The sequence below is a fragment of the Gouania willdenowi genome, chromosome 9 (genome assembly GCF_900634775.1).
Source record: "Gouania willdenowi chromosome 9, fGouWil2.1, whole genome shotgun sequence".
Taxonomy (NCBI): domain Eukaryota; kingdom Metazoa; phylum Chordata; class Actinopteri; order Blenniiformes; family Gobiesocidae; genus Gouania; species Gouania willdenowi.
This window is the reverse complement of record NC_041052.1, coordinates 34,877,987-34,892,708: the sequence shown is the minus strand read 5'-3', so window position 1 is coordinate 34,892,708 and position 14,722 is coordinate 34,877,987. Positions and strand designations below refer to the sequence as shown.

At 36.5% G+C, this 14,722-nt stretch overlaps 1 protein-coding gene across 1 annotated transcript; it reads left to right on the top strand.

Moving 5' to 3' along the window:
* Positions 1–4,201: 4,201 nt before the first annotated feature.
* Positions 4,202–14,690, top strand: sftpbb (surfactant protein Bb). Its single transcript, XM_028457939.1, has 11 exons — positions 4,202–4,398; positions 5,200–5,252; positions 5,527–5,601; positions 7,644–7,766; positions 7,864–7,971; positions 8,055–8,135; positions 11,043–11,226; positions 11,304–11,461; positions 12,664–12,744; positions 13,076–13,186; positions 14,360–14,690. Exons 1-11 carry the CDS (start codon positions 4,311–4,313, stop codon positions 14,402–14,404), a joined length of 1,107 nt encoding a protein of 368 aa, XP_028313740.1. The 5' UTR covers positions 4,202–4,310; the 3' UTR covers positions 14,405–14,690.
* The last annotated feature ends 32 nt before the right edge of the window (positions 14,691–14,722 follow it).

Sequence of the window (14,722 nt, the reverse complement as noted above, 5' to 3'; positions counted from 1 at the left end):
ATCTTTTACCCAAAACATAAATATATACATTTTACAAACAAGTTAAATATTTATATTTTTCAAAAACAAGGCAAACACTGAAAAGCAGACTTGAATTACCAAATTTACTACCAAATTTTCCCATTTCTGTATATGACATAGGCCAACAATTGCTACCTCTTGGGGAGCCCCTAAAGTACACACAAAAATGACTAAAAATATAGATGTATAGAAAAATATACAAAACAACAGCAAAAATACACAATATAAACCAAAAACAAGAAATAAAAGAAAAGAAAAATACATAAACTTGCACCAAAAGCACACAAAACCACTACAAATATACTCATAAATAATAGAATAGGCAAAAGGAAAACAAGATTACACAAAAATGTACTCCAGAAACACAAAAAGACAACAAAAAGACACAGAATGACAGAAAAAAAAATTACAATTGTCGACCGAAATATGCAAATCACTCCAAAAACACACTGACAACTCAAATTTGCCATACATCTAAATATTGACATGAATGTGTTAATGTGGCCCTCTGTTTATGTCTACCAAAATTTTGTATTTATTTTCCTGCATAGAATTATCTGTGTGTGTGTGTGTGTGTGTGTGTGTGTGTGTGTGTGTGTGTGTGTGTGTGTGTGTGTGTGTGTGTGTGTGTGTGTGTGTGTGTGTGTGTGTGTGTGTGTGTGTGTGTGTGTGTAGGTAGGTTCCTCTCTGCGATTACAGCCACTCCTTATCTTGTCGTACCACACACACACACACACTTTTAAAAAATGAACCAGAAAACCAAGTGGTGTTTTGATTATTCTTGGAGCTTTAAAAAAAAAAAAAAAAGTTCAAGTTTCAATCAAAGCAAAAAGTGTTCAAATGCAAAATAAATATTTAAGACACAAATATTTTAATAATAATATTATAATTTTAAACACTTTAATTGAAAAGTTTTTTGGGTTTTTTTAATTGAATAATAAAGACGCAAATCTACCTCCATAACAATCCTCCATGTGTTTTAATCCAGACTGTATTGAGGCTCATTTGCAGCTTTTTTCAAACACAACATGTTAAAGTTTCTGCTGACATCTATTGGTCATTAACCGCTACTGCACTATTGAGGAGAAGCGCTATACATCAAATATTTATGCGTTTTGTTGTTGTTTCAAAATCACTATAACGATTCTTCTTTAATTTTAATGATAGAAAAAAATCATTTCAAAATATGTTATGACAACATAACATTAATGTACAGTATTTTCAGGGGTAAAGCTGAAAAACCTGTGCTGAACTGTTTTAATGTCTGTATGATTTTTTAGATGCATTTTTGGATTTCTTCATTATAAAACTACTAAGTTAATTGTTATTAGAAAGAACTGAATACACACTCTTTCCCACCAATATATATATCTATATATGATATATAAAAATTTGTCCCAAATCCAAACTTGATAGTTTTTGAAAGTAGACTTAAATTTTTCATTTCATTAGAAATCAGTTACACATTAGAATGTAAATTGAATGACAAAATTACTCTTTTTAAAAAAAAAAAATAAAAAAAAAAAAAGATAGGATAAGATAATATTGTATTAGTTCCACTAATACGTGGAAAATGTGCGGAGTATACATAAATAATGGCATTAATAAAAAGTTTTAAATAATGTAATATATATATATATATATATATATATATATATATGGGGGACCTTTCGGATGCTGCAGGAGTTTAATCCATGACAACGCAGTTTGTTACTAATATTATAATTTTAACACACTGCGTCATCATGGTTAAGTTGTAACTTTTGTTATTGTGGTCCCAACTCTTTAGGTCATTGCCCAGTTCCCTCCATCGTGTAGTTCTGGGCTGATTCCTCACCATACTCGTGATCATTTGTACTCCACAAGAAGAGATCTTTCATGGAGCCCCAGGTTGATGGAGATTCTCAGTGATCATGTATTTCTTCCATTTTTTAATAATATCTCCAGTAGTTGATCTATTCTCACCAAGCTGCTGTTTGTCTATTGTAGATCCCAGTCATGTCCCTGGTGTCCTTAGACAGCTCTCTGGTCTTAGTCATAATGGTGGAAGTTGGAGTCTGACTGTGTGAAGGTGTGCACAGGTGCCATTAATACAGCTAACGAGTGGAGGACAGAAAAAGGAATAGAAATAGTAACAGGTCTGTGACAGACACACGATTTTTGTTTGTTTGTCGGTGAAAAATACTTTTTATGCAAGAATTTGCAAATAAATTATTGAAAAAACATACAATGTCATTTCCTGGATTTTTTTTCACATTCTGTCTCTCACAGTTAAAGTGTACCTATGATGAAAATTACAGACCTCTCATCTTTTTAAAGGGGCGGTATTATGAAAAAATCACTTTATAATGGTTTTGCTACAGTGATAAACATTCCTCAAGCCTCACTCAGAAGGCCAAAGTTGACAAAGTTCAGTTTCCTCCCTCCCTTGTTATTCCATAGTATATAAAAAGTCAGCTCCAAACGGGCGAGTTGGATTTTGCTCACTACTTGACGTCACCTAGCGGAAACTCCTTCTCCTGTGGTTTATTATAGATTATACTTTGTCATATATGTAATACAGAAAATGTGTTCTCTGCATTTAACCCAGCTCCATTTTTATTTTTTGTTACACCGTGTCAAAGAGCAACCGTAGCAGTGGAGGCAGTCAATGAGGAAACCAGGCTCCAGGTTTTGATGCATCAGTTTATTTTTAATGTACACCACAAGCACAGTGTACTTCAATCTCCACTCAACTCTCTACTGAACAGAATGAAAGTCCCTATATACAGGTGCACCACTAATTAGCCTGTACCAAGCATGGGGTGACATTTAATTTGCATATTAAAAGTACCACATAGATATTTACACAAACAATTCCTAACAGACACAAACAATAATCCTGTATTAATATAATTAATCTTATTTACATCCCCTAAATTATTAAACGACATATTTACATTGAGTTACATTTTTTTTTTCTTTCTTGTGTCCACATGCTGTCAAAGATCAACACTACAAAAAGTGCAATCATTATGAGACAGCAATGCATGTTTTGTTATTGCAATAAAATACATTGATTTATTTTATTGCTTAATTGTGACCATCACCAGCCCTCCCAAGAAATCTTTTATTAGAGGGAGGATATAAAAAGGGAGAGCAGTGTTACACCTAAGTGGAGAGGGAGAGGGAGGGGGAGGGGAAAGGGAGCAGGGAGCAGGGAGCAGGGAAGAGAGACTTGAGGTAGGAAATAGAAAGGGTGGGAAGAATAGATTGTTTTACAGTGAGGGTGAGATGTGAGGTTGTAGAATATATTGTGCTTATTATGTTGTGTACTCAAGCCAGTATAGTGACAAGTGTGAAGCTTAGCTATAATGGTGGTGGCTGTGGATAGGGGGACTGAGTGAGTGGTAGTACCTAAAGCAGGTATTTTGTCCGTCAAATGTATTTAAAATAAACTAAAATTAAAGAGAGAATGTTATTTAAAAGTCGAACCTTGTCATAATTTTATTTAGTTATATATTTTTTTAAATTGAAAACAAATGTTTATGGTGGGTCTCGGTCTCGGCTTGTCTTGGTCTTGGTCTTGACTCGGTCTCGGTGCCCGAAAGTCTTGGTCTTGTCTTGTCCTCGGTTCATTCTGGTCTCGGGCAAGTCTTGGTCTCAGATAGTGTGGTCTTGAACACAACACTATGGATAGCGAAAGAAAATAGCTAGTGATCAGCTGTTGTGTGGAGTCACCATCTATAGACACGCCCACTCATGCATATGCATAAGTAGGCCCCAAAACAGCCCGTTTTTAGAACTGCGCAGAAAGTCAATTTTGGGCTAAAATTTTGGAAAACAGGCGAGTTTGGGAAAATAAACCTCAAATACTATGTTGTTGGGGTTCTTAGAACAAATGGAAATGGGTGAAAAATAGCATAATACCGGACCTTTAAGTGGGACTACTTTTTTGCCCCGCTTTGTGTGTGTGCGTGTATTCAGACTTTATTTATTCCATATATTCCCAGAGTCAATGAATATATATATAAAGATATTATGTTTTGAAGCAGTAAAATATTTTTTTGTGTGTGGGAAAAAAATGTGCGTACAATTACAACACTAAACGGGAGCAAAGTACAAGAAAGTATGAGATAAACAAATGTTTTCCTGCACCGGGCTTTCCAGCATCCCTACTGCGCATGCGCGGTGAGCCTGTCGCTGTGATGATGTGAGATCGATGAATAAATGTTGTTTCCGGAGCAGCCCAAACACCCACGGTATGTAGTAACACTGGATCCTCTTTAATCCGCTCCTCAGTCCGCTCTATGCCCTGCTCTGCACCGGTCAACATGTCGACATCCTCCGACTACCAACCGCTGCTACTGCTGCTGGTGACCACTGCTCTGTTCTCCGGTAAGATGATGAAGAAGAAGCCCCTCTAATGTCTGCTCCAGGCCTCTTTATTATCACCATCACCATCCAATGTACACTATGGGCGCCGATTGTTAAGGTGTGCATGCTTAAGTAAACAGAAACCTTCAAAAAACGTATGTGAATTTGCTTTGATGTTACTTTTGACCAGATTTACAGCAATGATTGAGAAATTTGTGATGTTTACTTTTCTTTTGTGTATATATATATATATATATATATATATATATATATATATATATATATATATATATATGTGTGTGTGTATAATGGCAATGTTAAATCTAAAAGCTAAATGTTGAATCTAAATGTTAATTGTGAAATCGAAATGTCATGGGTGAAACTAAATATTTAGCTAATGTGCAAATCCATCAGAGGTACCAAAATAAAATCTCATTGACGTGAATGAGCACTATCCATGGTATATTCAGGGTGAGCGATTGCGTTCCACATTTATATTTAACATCAACATATTTTTACAATAAAAGTAAATATCACAAATTTCTCAATAATTGCTGTAAATCTCATCAAAAGTAAGAAAAAAATTCACATCCGTTTTTTAAACGTGGCTTGTTGCTAAATGTTGAGAAAATTTGTTGATTATTATAGCATGCACATGTTTATGATTGGCGCCCCATACACAGCTTTACTGTGACACTAATAGAAAAGCATTATTGTTTTAATGGAGAATGTTTTTACAACAGTACTGAAGTTTACAGTTCATCATCAATAACAATAATGTGTGTTCATAGTTGTATTTTATTCTGTTTTTATTTATCATAGGAGGAGAATCCAGGTTTATCAGCTCTGGATCGTTCATCAGTCAGAAATCTCCGGTAAGTCCCTATATATACTATTCAAAATCATTAAAATACACAACAATGTTGCAATTTCTCTATTGTTAATATTATTTATTTATTTTATCCATGGAAAGAGTCCCTAAGCAGGATTGAATTTTGGGGGTTTCCGGCCTTTTATTGTATCCAATGTGGCCCACATCATTAATATGTGGAACTTCAGGTTGGACAGAAGTGTCTGTTTTTTAATTACGGAACAATCTGTCTTTATACTCACAGTAAATACCACATCCTCTTTTTCTCTGTTTGTTAGACACTGGATACATGTTCCCAATGCAAGCAGATCATCCAGCTGTCTGCTAACATGATTTCCAGCAGGGATAGTAAAGTAAGACACTCATTTCTCCCTCTTTGTTTATTCTCAACACATGTATATTGGTTTGTTTACTTTGATTATTGTTGTTATAGGATGTTTATGGCCTGTACTACGACACTGGTTTACTTTTTACCGGGCTAAATCACCATGGTAACTTAGGCTGAACGACTAACCTGGTCGGTACAAGGGCTTTGTCCAAATAGTCCCTTCTATCTCCTTTCCTATCTCCTTTTCCTTAACCCCATGGATGACGTCACAGGGTTAAGGAAAGGTGTTAGGAGACTTCCTTCAGGAGTTAGGGAAAGGCCATCACATTGTTTTTGACAATCAGACGCATTTCCACTTGGTGACGTAATACTCTGACAACGGTGAAGGTCAGTGACGTCTGCCGTGGTGAAAAAAACTACAAATTTCCAAAAATGGACGAATAAAAGCACATTTGTAACTCTTCCCTATGTGTTGGCTATGAGGAACAAAAGTGAAACTAAAAGAATGTCACATTGAGAATGGTTGCTCACACTTTCCTTCCACTCACAAATCAACATTAATTCAAAATAAATATGATTTTATGAAATTGTTACATTAATGAAAGGTATAGGCCTACATAACGTTGTAGAAATACACATGTACAACTGCTCAAAGCCTTCCTAGGTGAATGAAATATGTTGAATAAAACAATGTGGCTTAAAATGTCTCTGATCCTTTTTTCTTGAACGACAGAGTGCTCTGTTTTATGTCAGTTATAATCTAATAATATGGCTGCATATCATAAAATATGGGTTTTAGATAGGGGTGTGACGATACACTCAGCTCACGAGACGAGACGAGACACGATATTGGGTTCACGAGAACAAGATGAGACGAGATTTTAAGAAAACTACAATGACTAAATAGACTTATTTACCTGAGTGGAACATGCATTTTGACATGTTTTATTATCACTTTTTACATGCATGTACAGTAAGTTTGAGCTTTTAATAAACTTATTCTTCCATAAATTGAAACTAAAACTAAAATGTATAAAAGTTGAAATAAAACAATATATTTCTTCCTTTTTCTTAAGTGCAAACAATATTATGTGCAAAACCAAATCAAAGTTACAGAGTGTAAGTAGTGCAAACAGAGCCTGAGAAAGTATGTCATGAACAACATGCTGCAACTACACAATCATGTTATTTTAACTGTTAAAGCTAGGGTAGGTGATTATCTTCAGATACACTTTTTAGGCTTTTGGTTGAAATTGTCTTTTTATCCTGACAGAAATTAAGATCTTATGTGCTCTGAAAATCAATCATCTGTAGCAGCTGTAAATCTGTAATAACTTCAACCAATGGAAAAAAAAAACTGAAACTGAAAGCACGTCACCGCTGACAGAGTTAAAACAAAGTCTTTGGTCACGTTTTTTAACATATATAATAATAAAGCTTATTGTTTATTTACTGCTGAATGAAACGACATTTCTACACAATACAAGCGATGAGCTGAGATCCTCTTCTGCAGCAGCTGTGCGCATGCATGTGAGTGAGATGGAGCACAGAGGGGGTGAAGGCGGAGCCGTCGGGGAAGCTACATTCAAAATCATGCTGGCTTTCAAAAATCCCTACCTTTAATAAACTTCTTCCACAAATTGAAACGAGAACTAAAATTTACTCCTCCTCTTCTTCTTCTTTTCCTTCCCCTGCTTTAGGTTCTGGGAGGCATTACTGCCCCCACAGGTCACAAAAAAGAATAGCTCGCGAGACAGATTTTTCTCGTGGCACGAGATCTTGTCACACCCCTAATTTTAGATCATTTAAAGTCGTTTAAGGCACATTCTTGCATTGGTAACTGGCGTGATCTGCGTTTTTTTTCAGTCGTGAGTTTCGTTTGATGGAAAATATTTGGTTTGCTAATAAATAAATATCAGGATATACTTATCCAGCTTTGTAGTACAGGCCCTTGGGGGAGGACCTCCTCTCTGCTCACATTAAACAGAGATGGGATGATAAATGGATGCTCCTCACACATTCCTCCACTTTGTACTCGATGGAGAGCTAATGGCAGTATGTTTGTAGGAGACAGTGTACGAAGCCCTGCACGCTCTGTGCCTACGTCTACCAGAGGATCAGGTACCAGAATGCAGCGCACAGCTGAAGACTCTTCTGTCTAAGATCCTGCAGCGTACCCCAGGCCACATGGTGAGAATCACCTCTCTGTTAGCTTTCTTCTGCTTTCATGGAGAACAAATACTACAGTTATAAGGAACTTGTACTAAAACTGACATGTTTAACGCAGGAACCAGGAAAGACCTGTGGGGTTTTAGGACTTTGTGATGCCCACAAGATAGAACTGCAGAAACTCCTTCACCACGTCTCTGCACTGGGTGAACAAAGCAAAGCAATGGTTTGTGTGCAGTGAAAAGCAGAAGTCATTTGTTAAATAGAAGTTAAAATAAAACTAGACTTCTCTTCCTTTTTTTTTTTTAGGTGCAACTCGGCCCAACATGCAGTCTCTGTGTGATGATCATAAAGAAGTTGGAGACTCTGTTACCCAAGAATATGACAGAGGTAAATCTTTACCTCCTAATGCATTACTAAAATATTTAATATAAGGCTATGCAATAATTGATATTTTATTACGATTTTGATTAATACACTCAACGATTACAAAAGTAACAATAAAATAACTATTATTTGAATATTTATAATATTATATATATTTTTACAATTATACATGTTTCATTTAGCAAATAAAACACTTCCACAATTTAGGATATCTACAAAGAATAAAGCTTGGCACACACGAGAAAAACAATTATTAATACTAACTTTGAGTTGTTGAATTAGGGTTGTTCACAATTTAAAGGTGTAAAAAGAAGTTTTCCAAAATTTTCCAGATCACATTTTGCCTGGTTCCTTTTGATATTTTGAACATCTGTATCAAAAACTGAGCCAATATGACGTCCGTAAAGGGTGGCCCACTTTTTTACAATTTTCATTGCTCAACTAAAGAATTTGTAACTTTTACAAATAATAATAATAATAATAACAATAATAATAATAATAATAATAATGTATCCTTAATTAATCACCATAGTGAAATTCTTTCTCTGCATTTACCCATTTTTCCTGAGGGGTAGCAGTGGGCTGCCACAGTGTAGCGCCCGGGAAGCTGTTAGGGTTAAGGAACTTGCTCAACATCCCACGGTGATGGCCCAGGTGAGATTCGAACCGGCGACCCACCGATTACTAGGCCACCACTGGCAAGAGCCAGATTGATGTGTAGCCCCTCCCTCTAACTCGAGTTCTCCACATCAATCTGTGTCTGTGTCTGGCAAATTCTTTCAGAACCAGGGAGGGACATGAACAGAATGCTTGAAGCTGATTGGGCAAAGCGCCTTTCCACCATGATTGGTTTTAGGCAATCACACGGTAACATATAATGATCATCATCGGCATGTACCGCAGAGACGCTGCTACAACAACAACAAGGCTCCGCTGGTGAAAACTTTCTTTAGGGATTGTAATGCTGCGGTTATTATGTCGTTGAGTGACTTTTGCCATTTTTTGCAACACGAGTATGTGAGTTAATGGCACGTTAACCATCCTCCTGCGTCGACATCTTTCTGTTTTGATTCAGAGCTATGCTAATAGCAGTAGCCCAGCTAGTTCCTCTCCCCGCAACTGATGCGCCAGTTTTGCTTTGGCGCTTCTGCCTTCGTCACACCCAGATATCCCGTCCTAAACCACAACACTGCCTCATGATTGGTTTCGAACCGCATCGGTTCGGTTTGGAAAGGCAAAGGTGGGAACAGCACAAGATGGATTCTGGTGTTTGTGAACACCAGGAGAATCCATCTTGCAGGCAAGGTTAACTGCCCCATAGCAGATATCAGAAACTTGAATGATATAAATGTTATTATGGTCATTAATAGTTTCTCCTTGTGTTTATACTAAATGAGTAAGAGCATTGGAACAGCTCATACTATTCCTGAAAATATAAAAAACATCAACATTGTGGAAAAAGTGTGCCACCCTTACATGTGCAGGGATTGACTCCATTTTTGGTAACGGATGCTAACTATGTCAATTATGAAAATGAATCTTGTGAACCACCCAAACGCGCATGCAAGGTCCTCCGCCCCGCCGCTCTCAGAGCTATAGCTAAAGCTAATCTGCAGGCTAACATGAGGAAAGTTTTTGATAGCGGTCTTGAAACATGGCAGGAGAAACGCAGCAAAAACAAGCAAGGCAAGTCAAATTCTCTTATGTGGGAACACTTTGGGTTTGATGATGAAGACGTACAGCAGGGGTGTCAAACTTATTTTAGTTCAGGGGCCAAATAACGGAGAAGTTTGATCTCAAGCGGGCCGCAATCAATTTAAAAAATAATGTGTCATAGTTTGCACATCCAGGTATAAATTAGACAAAATATCGAAGGCATCAGTGATATATAAGCAGTAAGTGACAAATACTTTAATGTCCTTTGATTTATTTATTTTTTGACCAATTTTTATTTAATTTGGGAAGATTTTTTTGAGTAATGTGAGGAAAAATTGCAGGTTTTTGGAAAAACTGAATTGTTTTGTAATTTACAGAATGATTCAGGTTTTCTCTGTCAATTTCACTTTCTCCTGTGGACCGAATCGGATGCTCTGAAGGGCCAGATTTGGCCCCCGGGCTTTGAGTGTGACACAGTGTGACTTAGAGCAAAGACATCACGTACAAGAAAAGTGTTTCGTTTTGTGCAAAAGTGAACATACTTGAATTTATTCATGTTTAAAGAATATACTTTACATTGTTTTGTACAAAAAATAAATCACTTTTTGTGCTGACATATACATGGTTCCCAGACTTTTTTCCCAAAAAAAATTTCCCAAATTTTTCCAAATTTCCACGACTTAGTTCTGAACCACTAAGATCTATTCAAAAGCCATTAGAGCGCAAAAATGAGCGGCCCTTTCCGGTGTACTAGTGTAACAGAGGTCTGCGTGTGTGTCGTATTTCATCATACAATAGCGCAATTGCCTTTGACACCCATATTGCTCTATTTTTTAAATAACGATGCATCAGCTATTGAATGTAACATTAAACAACAACTAAGTGCCACCATGTTTAATTTTAATATTATAAGATTACAATTTAAATTTGTAGACACATTTATTAAAAACAATGTACAGCACAAAGTGTTCGGGTTAAGGGACTTGCTTAACGTCCCATAGTAATAGCGAAGGTTGGATTTTAAACATTAAATAAAATAGGCTATATTTCCAAAACAGTTAAATTATTTCATGACTGGAAAATATTTTTTTTTTACTTTACCAGGAATTAATGACCGTGGGGACCCTGCATATAATCATTTGGATAACTGTGATTTCAATTACGACTAAAATAATGTTAATTATGAATTTTTCTATAATGGAGCATCCCTATTTCTACATTTCAACTCTTTCTTTCTTTTTCCTTGCCTTGCAGGAGACTTTAGAGAAGCTCATGGGACAGATTTGCCACCTTATACCTAAAATCTACAAAGACGAGTGCAAAGACTTTGTGGACAAATACGGGGCCGCAATCATTGAGTTTCTCCTTTCCTCTGCTGCTCCTCATACTATTTGCACCCTTCTACACCTCTGTTTGTTTAAAGAACAGCCTTCTCCAGGTTAAGCCGCATGCTCCACTTTAATACAAAACCTGTATTAATACTGTCATGGTCTGATCTGAACGGTGACTCCACAGAATTACCAGGTTCTGCTGATAGGACGCCTTCAGACTGTGAATCCTGCCGCACGCTCGCCGTCCTGAGCCGACTGCACTTGGGTTTTAACGTCTCTGAGTCACACACTTCTGCATTCCTGCAGTCTGTGTGTGAGCTCCACCCACATGCAATCCCTAAGGTATTAACACTCAGCTCGGTCACATGCAGCTAATAACTCCTTAATGATCAGTGGAACGAGCACCAACCAAACCCTGACAGAGACCCAACTGTTTTAATTCATTGTCACAAGTATTTTAATACAGGGGTTCTCAACCTTGGGCTCGCTAGATGTCTTCAAGAAAGTAAAGATTTTTTTCTGAACAATTTGAGGGAATTTTTGTTTATTTTTACAAATTTTCTGCAACACCACCAAACTCGCCATATTTTAACCTATTTTTATCACTTTTTCTTGCCATATTTTTTCTCCTTTTAATGCATTTTGCTACATTACTCCCATTTCTGCCACTTCTCCATTAATTTACAATGTCTTTTCTGCACATTTTTTCCCACTTTCAAGACATTTTCAGCACTTTTAAACCCTTTCCACCACTTTTCATACCTAATGTCACATATGCTGACCTATTAATGTCACTTTTAACCTCTTTTCACCATATTTCATGCTCTTTTTTTTTTAACCACATTCACGATTTGTCATTTGCATTATTTGCCAGTTTAAACTAATTAATATTATTGTTCCAATCTTGACACTTTGAACCCTTTTTAGCCACTGTAATTTGCAACTTTTAACCAGTTTCTGTGGTTTTAAAAATCCACAGAATTTCCACCAATTACGGTCACTTTTAACCCATTTTATTCCTGATAAAACAAGGATTTACATCTATAAGATGACTACATACTATGGCCCAAATAACTTCTTGGATAACAGTGGATATTATTCAGATAAATAAATAAATGTGGTTATCACAGATTATGATAAATGAGGAATGAATGAGGAATGAAGATTTAAGGGAAATATGAAAACGCTGAAACAGTTTCTGGCACCTTTATTTTGGGGGTCGCAGGCTGAAAAGGTTGAGAACCACTGGTCTAATGCAATCAAATAAAACTCCAGGCTTAAACATTACACTTTTTAAGCTAAATGTTTTGATCTGCCTCACTGAATAGAATAATTAACGCTTAAAATCACATTTGTTTGTAAAAGCATTGTAGTCCAACTGACTCACGCTGCCATTGACTGTATTTGTTCTGTTTCATCATTTTTATTTTGTTTTCCCATTTGTTTTATTACTGTGAAGCACTTAGTCACTCTGTGTCTGTGAACAGCGCTATACAAACAAAGTTTACTTACTTAAGTTAACTTAACTGTTTTCTGTTTTTAAGTGTGAGGCTTTCACCAGAATCTACAGCTCACCACTGCAGAAGCTTTTGACAAATCACATGGATGATCCACTTGTTTGTGAGGTAAAACTTTTGCTGTTGGAATCCTGTCAACATTACTGTATTTTCATCGACACCGTAGAAAAAAGTTGCATCAGTCAAAAAAACATGCATCATGAAGATGGGGGACAAACATATATAAGTCGCATTGGACTATAAGTCACATATTTTTAGACATTAATTTTACAAAATCCAAGACCAAGACTTAAAATTATGAATAGCCTACTGTTTCAAACATTGTGGTGTCATACCTACACAATAGACATGTAAGAATTTAAAGTGTAAACAGTGCAACTACTTGACACATGGAGGTATGTTTGGTAACATTCCTTACTTTGTTCCGTGCACCCTGCAGAAAGCAGATCTTTGCGTTGCCTCCAAGCATCTCCAGCCACTGGGACAGAACCACTGCAGCTGGGGACCGAGCTACTGGTGCAAGGACAGAGAAACTGCTCAGGAATGTGGCGTAAGTTGTTCTAAACCTGGAGATGGGGACAGCTTTTTATCAGAGCAAGGTCGCAGAAATGCAATTGTCTGATCCCGTGGTCACATTATCAACATTCATGTCAGTATTTAAAATAATCACCAATCTGAGATTTTAACACAGGAAAGACCAGATGGGGAAACATTAATATCTGACCAATCCCAGCGTACAAATGATCGGGTGTTGATAAATCCAACGGCTGAATTCAATCGTCATTAACATGTTACGTCCTCCTGTTTCGGAGGCCCCGCCCACTGAGGTCAAACAAGGAAAGAAACTTTTCCAAGGTGAAAATCAGCATCCTCACATCAGAGGTGGAGAAAAACAAAAATGTAGTTTTTTTGACGTGTGAAACGGAGCTGAAAAGATGCTAATTTAAAAACTCTGTGGAAAAGAATCAGCTACTGAGCAGGTGACGTCTGCCCCCCTGTGTGCACTGAGAACAACTTCACAGCTGAGATCCTGGAGACACACGGAAATATTACGTTTATATCGACCTTTTAGACACGCTTTAGGCAATAAATAATACATTAAATAAATTAACAAAGTGCTGGGTCTTAGGGCGCACTCAGAAATCCATCAAACTGTACTTTTTAAGCCGTTCTGAGTAGTAGTGAAAACAGCAACCCCTAACACGAGTATTTTAATTCAAAATAAGCAATAAAAGAAGCAAATCTGATATATCTTGAATCTCGATATATTGCCCAACCCTAGTATTTGTTTAGGATGTCATTTCTAATTTTGCGTTTGTTGTTTTGTGTGTTTTTGGACTCACTTTGTCGTTTTTTGATGCCCTTTTGCTTAACGTATTGCCATTTTGTGTATTTCTGTTCTCATTTTGTGTATTTTTGTTGTTTGTTTAATTTTTGGAATCATTTTGTGTTTACTTTGTGGGTTGCCCTTGTCTGTTTTAACATTTCCTAAATGTATTCTGTTCTGTAACGACAATAAAGTTGAATCCTTAGATTTGTATTAATAAGTTGATTAGAGGCTCACTGAGTAACACTGGACACACATACAGTATAACTAAACTGAATGCTGGATGTTAGGCTGCAGATAAACATCTTTTGGCGATGTCTATACAACAAGCTCTTTATTAGTACCATACCATAATTTCAACACTGATTTGAGTTTCACTTCCTTCTTTCTCTGCAGAATCAGGCCTTCTGTGAAAAGCATGTGTGGAAGAAGAACAAGTGAAGCTCAGCAGGAGGAATGAAGCGATGCACCATGATCCGTTTCCTGCCCTAAATAATTCACTGATTAATCAAATTCAATAGCATCCACTTTAACTTTAAATCACATGTCAATAAGTATTGATTCTCCACTTTGCATGAATAGTTAAAACTTTCTTTAGGTATCATCACTGTGTGTGTATTTTATGTAGTCTTTATGTGAGTGTAAACAATAAATCAAGCCATCAGAAATATTAATTACTTCTACTTCTTAAACCTTTCCAACAAACTAAATAAAACTCCTAAATGAAGTGAAACTTGTTTTGCTTGAATGTAACAAACT

Coding starts and splice junctions, on each gene's coding strand:
- sftpbb (XM_028457939.1), top strand. CDS start 4,311: ATGCCCTGCTCTGCACCGGTCAACATGTCGACATCCTCCGACTACCAA. Junction 5,253..5,526: donor TCATCAGTCAGAAATCTCCG/GTAAGTCCCTAT, acceptor TCTGTTTGTTAG/ACACTGGATACATGTTCCCA. Junction 5,602..7,643: donor TTTCCAGCAGGGATAGTAAA/GTAAGACACTCA, acceptor GTATGTTTGTAG/GAGACAGTGTACGAAGCCCT.